This window comes from Myxine glutinosa, chromosome 11 (genome assembly GCF_964187855.1).
Source record: "Myxine glutinosa chromosome 11, kmMyxGlut1.1, whole genome shotgun sequence".
Classification (NCBI taxonomy): domain Eukaryota; kingdom Metazoa; phylum Chordata; class Myxini; order Myxiniformes; family Myxinidae; genus Myxine; species Myxine glutinosa.
The window spans coordinates 124,021,808-124,032,780 of record NC_136271.1 but is presented as its reverse complement, the minus strand read 5'-3'; the positions used below and the strand labels follow the sequence as shown (position 1 = coordinate 124,032,780).

At 47.0% G+C, this 10,973-nt stretch overlaps 1 protein-coding gene across 1 annotated transcript in view; it reads right to left on the bottom strand.

Annotated features, from left to right (window-relative positions):
* Nucleotides 1-10,973, bottom strand: part of LOC137436891 (ATP-dependent RNA helicase TDRD9) — a 504,026-nt gene that overhangs the window by 478,614 nt on the left and 14,439 nt on the right. The window contains 1 exon segment of the mRNA XM_078787098.1: nucleotides 7,181-7,344. Coding sequence (XP_078643224.1) covers nucleotides 7,181-7,344 — 164 coding nt within the window.

The window sequence follows — 10,973 nt, the reverse complement described above, 5'->3', positions numbered from 1 at the left end:
AACCAAAGACGGACTTAACTATGAAGCGCGGGAAGAAGAAGGGAAGCGGGAGAAGCGGGAAAAGCGCTTACCTGGAGCGCACCGACTGCAGCTCCGGTCCTGTAGGGAATTAATGTACTCAAACACCGATTTAGAATGTACAAAAATATAAATTCATTCAAGGAACCCGATAACAAGGAACGCAACGGTAATCAAATAAACTAAATCCTATATTGGGATCCTACACACCAGACAACAGGACACAGGAATGAATGAAAGGAAGGAAATTGACTTCCGTTTCCGGTCTTGCTGGCGACGGTTCGTTTTTTCGCAGGTCTCCACGCTCTCCATCGAAATCGAAGTTAAGTCATTGTTCCAATTTGTATTTTCGTTATAACTGTATTTCTTTTATGGTGTATGTACGTATATTGTCCCGTCAAAGATTTTCGGTGCAAATCTTTCATACCTGTATTGAAAATCGCGTTAATTCGTGTCGTCTCGAGGTCTTGTACAGTGTACACTGTACAAGTACAACCTTGAGGCTTTGTTTTTCTCTCAGCGCCTGTCGTTTGCGATCCAATAACTTTCGTTCTCTGTTTTCGCAGTCTTTCCACCCCAAAGCCTACTTCCTTATGTAAATCTCAACTCAAAAAAACAAAAAAAAAAGACTACCTTCTCTGTGCTCATTCGTTTATTCATTCTTATTCGTTCGTTCGTTCTTCGACCACGTGTTTCTCCCCCATTTCCCCAGATAGATTGTCAAATTTCAATTCGTTATTTTATCGTCCATGTGATATTGTTTGATTATAGTTAGTTTTGGTTTGAATTTCCTGTAACTCGTAATTAATTAATCGTTTTCTGCCCCTCGTGTGTGGCCTTGTAGTTGTACCCCCGTCGGTGTTTTGTTAACTTAAGTGTGTTTTGCTTGGCTCTTGGTTTTTTCCCTTCTACCCCGAACATAATACTGTCTAACGTTCTAAATCCCCACCCCCCCCCCCCCCCCAAAAAAAAACAAAAAAAAACAAAAACATTTATTTTATTTTCTCCACGTGTACTGTTGTCTCATCCTGTATTTTCTGTCCAGGTGTGCTGTTCGCCCCACCCCCATTATCTCCTTGCCATCCACCGTTTGCCCTGTTCACGTGACTCGTGGTGGTCCCTCTCGGCTCTCCCCCCGTTGGTATTTTTGTGCATATAAGATTGTTCATAGTTCTGTTTAAATATTTTTAAATATGTTTAACCTTTCCCCTTCTGTTTTTTATTCAGTGGTATATTACAACACGCTGTTTTTCTTCCTATTTAAAAGGCTTTTCTCAATTTCCTCTCCAACTCATTCCACTTCAAAAAAAAGAAATTCAATATCTTATACGTCTCCCTCACTACATGGTCTAAATTCACATTCATTCCATCCCTCCTCCATCATCCTGAACCGGATTGCTAACTTGAAAATCACAACAAACCCAATTTGTTATCAATGTTCGTCTTTCATTAATCATCCACTTTCTAAACTCCCCTCTTGCCCCTCCCATCCAAATCCCCCCCCTTGCACCTACACTCCGAAACTTCCCCCTTGCCCCTCCACTCTTAAACTCCCCCCTTGCCCCTCCACTCCTGAACTCCCCCCTTGCCCTTCCCCTCCTAAACTTCCCCTTTGCCCCTCCCCTCCTAATCCCCCCCCTTGCCCCTCCACTCCTGATCTCCCCCCTTTCCCCTTCCCTCCAAAACTCCCCCCTTGCCCCTCCCCTCCTAAACTCCCCCCTCACTCCTCCCCTTCAAAACTCCCCCCCAATCCCTCCCATTCAATTCTCCCCCCATACCATTCCTCTCCAATTCTCTCTCCTCCCCCCTCCTCCTCCAAGCTGCCTCCTCCCCACTTCGTCTCCCTTCTATCTCATACCTCCACCCCCCCAAACCTTCTACTTTCCTCTGCCCCCCCTCAAACAACCCCTCACTGTGCCGCATCCCTTCACCAGCAAACCTTTCATCCTCCTCATCCTTCCCTTTCTTGGAACTCTTCTGCAACATCTGAAACACTATCAACTGCTCTCCCTACCTCCCCCTCTCATCCTTCATCTTACCCTACTCCTCCCCTCCCCTGTCCTGTACCCGATGCTCCCCCTCTCTCTTCATTAACGGTATGGACCTCAAACATCCGGGGCCTTCGCTCAAACCTGACTGATCTCTCCATACAGGTTGCTTCTGACAATCCAGACTTGATCTGCTTAACAGAGACTTTCCTCCTTCAAGATGTCTCTGATTCCTTAATATCTCTTCCTGGTTACTCCCTCCTCCGGTATGATAGACCTGAGCCTCGGCCTGGTGGTGGGGTGGCTATCTTTGTCAAAAACTCTCTTCCTCACTCTCCTTGCACTGCTCTCTTTCCTCCTCACCCGCAGGAGTACCTCTGGTTACGGCTTCCTCTCCGCTCCCACCTTTTGTTCATATGTGTTCTGTACCGTCCCCCAAACAGTGATGACTCCATCTACATTTCAATGTCTGACAACATGGACCAACTTCTATCCACTCATCCCAACTCTCTCTTCCTCATATGTGGTGACTTCAACTGTCATCATGCCACCTGGTTGGGTGTGGGTTCCTCTCTCACTAGTCATGGCACCTCAGCAAAGGACTTCTGTGACTCACTGGGATTGACACAATCTGTCAATTTCCCGACCCGGATCTCAGCCAATGGAGTATCTTCTCTTCTAGACTTGGTTATGACAAACTTCCCTGCTAATGTCTGCTGCTCTTCTTCTGCTCCAATCGGTTCTTCTGATCATGTGCTTGTCAAAGTGGACATCTCTCTGGCCATTCTCAGAGAGCCTCCTCAGCGTCGACGAGTCTGGCATTTCACTCAGGCCGACTGGGACGGTCTTCAAGCAGCCATCAATCGTCTGGATTGGTCTCCCATCTCCACTGCCTCTGACATCAATTCTTCCTGGGAATTCTTCCAAAGCAAACTGATCTCTCTCATGCACAGATTTATCCCATCTCGCCTTCAATTGTCTTACCCTTCCTCCCGTCCATGGTACACTGAATCTTGTGGTGAGGCAGTTGCCCTGAAACAACTTGCCTTTGCCTCTTGGAAGGCTAATCCAACTGAAGGAAATCTCAGTTCCTTCCACCAAGCTCGGAACAAGTGTGTGTCTACCCTCAGGAGTGCCAGGAAGCACTATCTCTCCTCACTCAAGAATGAACTCTCAAACCTGTCTCCTTCCTCCAAATCCTGGTGGCGTCTGGTCAAATCCGTTTCTGGTGTTTGTTCCCCCTCCATCCCCTCCCTTACCTCAAATGGACACACAGTTGACATCGCACGTGACAAAGCCGAATGCCTCAACTCTGTGTTCGCCTCGAAATCCTTAGTCCCAAACCCATCTCTCTCTGTTCCCACCTTTCCCAGTCGAACCCAACTGCTCCTGGACTCTGTGTCCTTCTCTCCTGACAAGGTGGAGGAGTTTTTGTCAAACCTCGACTCTGATTCTGCAACTGGACCAGACGGCATCAGCCCACGGGTCCTAAAATCCTGCTCTGCCGCTCTATCTCACCCTCTCTCTGTTCTTTTCACCCTATCTTTTGCTCAAGGTCATCTGCCAGCATCCTGGAAATCAGCTAACATTACCGCTTTACACAAAAAAGGTGCAAAAACAGATCCTTGCAACTACAGACCAATCAGCCTGCTCCCAATTATCAGCAAAGTCATGGAATCCATCATTGCTTCGGATATGAAATCTTTCCTCTTCTCCAATGGCTTGATCTCTGATCATCAATTTGGTTTCAGACCAGGTCACTCTACTCTGGACATGCTGCTTCTGCTGTCTCAACAATGGATGGAGGTCCTCAATGCCAAACAGGAAATCAGAGCTGTCTCCCTTGACATATCAAGGGCTTTTGATACGGTCTGGCACCCAGCTCTGCTCACCAAACTCTCCTCCTATGGTATCCATGGAAATCTCCATGCATGGCTTGCGGACTTCCTCTCTGGTCATAGTCAACATGTGGCCCTGAATGGATTTCTCTCATCTTCCCTTCCTGTTCAGGCTGGAGTTCCCCAAGGAAGTGTGCTGGGCCCTGTGCTTTTTCTGGTCTTTATCAATGATCTCTCTGACTCTCTGGAAAATCCTCTCTATCTCTTTGCTGATGACTCCACTCTCTGCCGCTCCATTCCTCTTCCCTCAGATCGGCAGTCTGCAGCCTCCTCACTCTCTGAAGACCTGGACAAAATCACAGACTGGTCAAACAAGTGGAACATGTCTTTCAATCCTGCCAAATCTCACTCTCTTACTATGTCTCTCCGAAAAGATCGACTGGACAACCCTCCCATCTACTTTCTCAACAATCCTCTCCAAGAAGTTCTGTCACTCAAGCTTTTGGGTCTCACTATCTGCCATGATCTTTCTTGGGAAAACCACATTTCCAAGCTGGCCTCCAAAGCCAGTCGCCGACTGGGCATCCTCCGTCGTGCGAAGTCCTTCCTCGGCACACCTGAGCTCCTCACCACATACAAGGCTTTCATCCGCAGCTCAATGGAATACTGTTCTCCCCTATGGGCTGGTGCTCCTGCCTCACACCTGGCTCGGCTTCACGCTGTTGAATCCAAAGCTTTCAAAATCATTGGAATCTCCCGCGATGAAGCTATCTCTGAGGGCCTTTCACTCACTCACCGCAGGCAGGTAGGTGGTCTTTCTGTCTTCTACCGACTCCTCTCCGGCCTTGCTCCCCCAGCTCTCTCTGTGCTCTGTCCCCCAAATATTCCTACAGGTCGCACAAGATCTGCCAGCAACCCTCTGATGGTTAAACTGCCGAAATCTCGGCTCTCTGCTCACCTTCACTCTTTCATTCCTCTTTTCTCCCGCCTGTGGAACAAACTCCCACACTCCCTTCAATCCCTCTCCTCCCTCCAGGTCTTTAAAACAGCTGTTCACCACCATCTCTTATCTTCCCCCATCCATAACCTTGATCTTTTCTACCCCCACTAATTCACCCCAGATCCACCTTGTTTGAAATTCCAACTTATTTCCTGGAAATCCTGGCAGTGTCCATATGTTTATACCTCTCCCACCCCCCCCCCCCCTTCACATGCCTCCCCCCCAAAGCCCTCTCCCTCCCACAGATCTCTCGATGTCTCCATGTCTCTCGGTCCCTGCTCTCAAATGTTGTGTTTGTGTCCTTCCCCCTCTCTCCCCATCTTGTCTACCGCTCCCGATGTTATTTGTTTTATGTGTCTGTTTGTCTTTCTGTGTGATTAATGTTCGCTCTTTCACGAGCCTCGATCTTGTATACAAAACAAAACAAAACAAAAAAAAAAAAAAAAAAAAAAAAAAAAAAAAAAGGAAAATAAAGCGTTATGGCATGTATTTGTGAAATGTGGTGCGTCTTAATTGTCCGTCGTCTTGCCGTGTCCGCCGTCCAAACGAGGCTCCGTTCGGCCCCGCTCGTGCGCCACCAGGCCTCGAACGACCCGCTCGCCCCGGCCTTGTCTGTTCAGCAGCACGCCTCGCTCCAAGCTCCAAATCGATCGCACGCGAGGTCCCGCCCGCTCACAGCAACAAAAGCACCGAGTACCGAGCACCGCTCCAAGCACCACGAAGATGGCGAACCAACAACCTCCCAAGACCAAGAAGGGAAGCGCAGAGACAAGCGACCAGTGAGGAAAGAGAGAGCCAGAACCCAGACAAGTCAGAGGGACGTGCAGCGCAAGAGAGAGAATGTTGTCCCGCACGCCCTTTTATAACCTGGGTCCACTCTCCTCCAATGTTCTGTTTTGCTGGCGCCCTCTCATTGGCCGAGTGCTTCCCGCACCGGTATTGCTCACCCTGATTGGCTGGAGGTTCGCGCCTTCCGTGCCAACCAATCACACGTTCCCTGTAGCGTGGTTATAGCTCGTGTCACTCGATGTTGCTGGGCCTGTCGGAGGTGTAGCTGGCGGAGGCCCCCTCAGCAGTGCCCCGATCTGGCTTCCTGCCTGTTTTCCAAAGTCGTTGTAAGGAAGGGGATTTAATTACTGTGTGCACTAAAGGGCCTATCTAAGTGTTTATATGTGTATGCATTGCCATAAGGGACAAAGGTTTGGTGACAGGGGGATGACGAACAAAGGAATCTTATCCATAATCCCTGGACTATTTCGCACGCCCTGCTCCCTCGTAGCGGGGACATCAATACAGCTTATCCCGACAAACCGGACTACACAATACATGCCCATAAGGGACAAAGGTTTGATGACCAGGTTTGATACACAGGGGCTTTACCTTTAAATCCCTACTCCATCTAACACTCGAACATCCTGGTATGTCCACAGGTATACTTCTTAACCGACAAACCGCCTAAACACACAGAAATTACAAGGTAGATTCCCTATCGCGACAGTTGAATACCTACCGACACAGATCTATCTGGCTCTAGATATTCCTCTACCCAAATTCATAACAATATTATCAGGTTTCAGAGCAATTGGTTCGTAAATAAGGGTGAGTATGGACACGGTGTCTCTGTCTCTCCACCCACACACCCACCCACCCACACACCCACCCACCCACCCACCCACCCACCCACCCACCCACCCACCCACCCACCCACCCACCCACCCACACACACACACACACACACACACACACACACACACACACACACACACACACACACACACACACACACACACACACACACACACACGAAAGTAGTCCAGGACCTGCTTTGTGATAATTTTATCACTTAATTTTAGGGATGGAGGTGCAGTAAAAAATGAAGAAAATGTTAAGTGTCCCAGAACTAATATCTACAATACTGTCCTGGTTCGGGTGCCGGCTTGGGATCCGAGGATCCTGGGTTTGAATCGCGGTCGATCGCTGAATTAACGCCAGGGGGGTTGACTCAGCCTGTCATCCTTCCGAGGTCAGCAAATTGAGTACCAGCTTGCTGGGATGAATGATCACGGTGTGTACCCCAATTTAGAATAGGCACACTGTATCCCTGCACATCGTAAGAGCGTGACCAAGGGCATCCGGCCATAAAAACATTGCCTCAAACAGGGAACCATGATTGTCATGGGGCCCGCAAGGCTAACCCCCTTGTAATTGTCATGGGGAAAAATGGCCTTAAAACGATCATTCATTCATATTCATTGTCCTCTTTTGGGCCATAATCGACACGCCCTCATCTAGACAAGGCGTACAATGTAAAACTGAAGCGGAGTTTTCTCACAGACCTGTTGTCGGTAGCCTGTGATGGGGAATTCAGGGTTGTACACATAGCTGAAGTCGTACATCCTGTAAATATCACAGGCGGGCCGGAAGACTCCTTGCGATTCCGAGAAGGTAGAGGAAACTTCCACACTCTCACTCTCCAGTTCATCCAGGGAGCAGGCCATCTCTGCCATGAACAATACAATAACCGTTTTCAAAAAGTATTTTGTGTCGTATGCTGAAAATACACAATATCCTGAAAAATACTGAGGACAAAGTCTCATGAACTTGCAAAACAAAACACATTGATAATGCAAATTTCAGCACATCTAACAGCATGTCATCAGTGCTGAATGTAATAAAAGTCCAAACCCCTCCACAACCCTCAATAAATAGCCCTGAGAGGGCTGATGGTCATCTCTTGAGGTTGTAGTTCAGACCTCTGCCGATTTTGAGGGACCCACCTGGGAGCTCCCATTATGCAAAATAAAAAAACACAAAAATGTAAAATTTAAAACCGAGTGATCCTGCTGACCTTCAAGTAGAAGGGCAATATAGGGTTTCAGAGAAATTGGTTGGTAAATAAGGGAGTATGGATCTGAAGTTCGTGGGGAAACCCCCTCCCCCCTCTTGGAGCCTCCATGATCCGAAATCGAAAGAACAAAGCCTGAGCAATTGTGCGGGCAATCGAGTAGACTGTAGAGGGCTGTATCGGTTTTTCGAGCAATCAGATCGTAAATAAGGAACGAGAATGGATGCGAAGTTTGGGGGGGAGGGCTTTACCCCCATCCCGGGCAGCCCCATGATCCAAAATCGAAAAAAATCGAAGCCCGAGCGATTGTGCGGGCTACTTTCTTGTATTAATGTGTCAGGTATCAGAGCAATCAGCAGGTGCTAAGGGAGAAGTAGCAAAATAGCAAAAGGTTCACTGACGGACGACCGGACGGACAGACATCCGGACATCACGACCCATTTTATAAGTTAATCTCTTGGAGAATCGAGACAAGAAGACCTAAAAATATTTAAATTCTGATAATAAAAAAGTCAATCCTTCAATTTACTACACTTGAGAATGAAAGCACCACTAACTGGGGTAAAATATGGAGCATTTCTCAATCTGGGAAGATAAGTGTCACCCTGTCAAGAATAATAAACAAACAAGCGTACAAATCGATTTCCCTGGACAGCCACAGGCAGAAGTTTGATTTATCTTCAATAATTAGACCTGACCTTCAACCACCACCTCTCGAGCTGACCAAATAGCAAAGCAGGACTCCAAAGTCAGCCTCAGACCAAATTATCCCTTGTAAAATCACCCTCTTCCAAAATATGCTGTACAAAACAATTAAAATAGCGTGTACAGGTACATTCAAAGTACACCGCCCCCATGACAAATAAATAAATAACATCCTCCAGCGCAGCATTTTCCAGGGCGAGCAAGGTCCCCGCCCGGCGATACCGCCGTGCAGCACAGATACGGTATTGGGAAAAAAAAAACCCCCTTTAGAGGCCATTTTCCCCACAAAGCAGGGGTTGGCCTTTTTCGGGCACCGTGGTTGTTGTTGTTTTTGTTGGTCCCCTTTTTGAAGCAATGTTTTACGGCCAGATGCCCTTCCTGCCGCCAACCCTGTTTGTCGCCTTTTTACGACAAACAGGGAATTACCAGTGAACTGGTACTCAATTAGCCGACCTCGGAAGGATGACAGGCTGAGTCAACCTCCCTGGCGTTAATTCAGCGATCGACCGGGATTCGAACTCAGGATCCTAAGCTGGCACCCTAGCCGCTAAGCCAACACCAGGCGCTCAACACCTGGTATTGGGAGGGAGAGGTGTACAATAATTGATTGCTCAATTGTGTAATTAAAATCAATAAATAGTAATCGCAAAATAATTTCTTACTAACCTCAACCACCAGTTGTTGGTTGAATAACCTCAACCACCAGTTTCATCTGAAGCTGGAACTTTTTGAAAATAAAGTCATTCATCAAAAAGAATCAACAATTCATTGATTAATCAATAAATAAGAAATCGATTAATTGATTAATCAATAAATCAAAAATATCCTTTATAATAGCCAAATCACTTGGTCACTTTCGTGCCCGAATATCAGCTTTCGAGCTCAAAAGGTGCCCGAGATATTGCTCAGGTTAGAAAGGAAACAAGCATTACGCCTCGGTCCCCCGTCGGTGAAGTGATGCGAGTTGACAAAGTGGAAGACGCAGAAAACATGCTATGATATGATATTTCGCTCACAAGGTTCAGACATACATGGAGGCAGCCAGCTTGGATTTTGACGTGGCGACCCAATTTTCAATAGTGTACTTCCTTATGCCTAGATACCAGCACACACTAGATTAGAAGTTGGTACTTCGCTTATTTTTCAAGATATTCCGCTCACAAGGTTCAGACATACATGGCGGCGGCCATCTTGAATTTTGACGTGGCGACCCAATTTTCAATAGCCTTCTTCCTTGTGCCTAGATACACCCAAACACCAGATTAGAAGTTAGTACTTTGCTTATTTTTCAAGATATTTCACTCACAAAGTTCAGACATATATATGGTGGCGGCCATCTTGGATTTTGACGTGGCGACCCAATTTTCAATAGCGTTCTTCCTTATGCCGAGATACACCCACACATCAAATTAGAAGTTGGTACTTCGCTTATTTTTCAAGATATTCATCTCACAAGGTTCAGACATACCGTATTTTTCGGTGTATCAACCGCACCCGTGTATCAACCGCACCCCCGATTTTCGACTTTAAAAAAATAAAAATAAAAATAAGATTTTCGAGGGGAAAAAAAAAATCAGGAAAATTTAAAAAAGAGAAGAGAATAAATAAATAAAATGGAAAGCGAAATATGATGAAAAGAAAGAAACTGAAGACAGAGAAAGAGTGAAAATACATGAAATGAGTTGAAAGAGAATTTAAAAAACATTATAATTATTCTTTCTTGCCAATGTGGGGCCCTGAAAAGGGCCGTTGGGTTTTGGCTCTTGCCAATGTGGGGCCCTGAAAAGGGCCGTTGGGTTTTGGCTCTTGCCAATGTGGGGCCCTGAAAAGGGCCGTTGGGTTTTGGCTCTTGCCAATGTGGGGCCCTTAAAAGGGCCGTTGGGTTTAGTCTCTAAAATCCGAAGAAGTCCTCGTCATCCGTTTCTTCAGTCCAATCCGAGTCGGGGTAGGCGAGATCCTCGTCGTCATTATCCTCTTCTCCATCGTCGGAAAAGGGCCGTTGGGTTTAGTCTCTAAAATCCGAAGAAGTCCTCGTCATCCGTTTCTTCAGTCCAATCCGAGTCGGGGTAGGCGAGATCCTCGTCGTCGTTATCCTCTTCTCCATCGTCGGAAAAGGGCCGTTGGGTTTAGGCTCTAATATCCGAAGAAGTCCTCGTCATCTGTTTCTTCAGGGAAGACATTACGAAGATCATCATCCGAGTCTGGGTAGGCGAGATCATCGTCGTCATCGTCATGACGATAATCATCGATCATCATCATATTTTGAAAAAAATCATAAAAAACGATCTTTTCACATTCAAATTTGGCGCCGTTCTGCACTGCATGCGCAGTGCGTGCTGCGCAGAGCGGTCGCAAGTGCCTCGGGCAACTTTACCCATTTTACGTTGGCCATTCATGGCGGCTATTGTGCGAGATTTTTCCCGCTGAAATCTGTATTGATTCGTGCTAGAATCGGCTTGAAATGCCTATTGTGATCGCATCAATAGCCCGTGAGGGCTCTTCCAAGACGGTGAAAGACTGGTTTGCGTGCAATAGCGAGTTGGATGTTACAATCTCGGACTTCCATGCAGAGTTCTCAG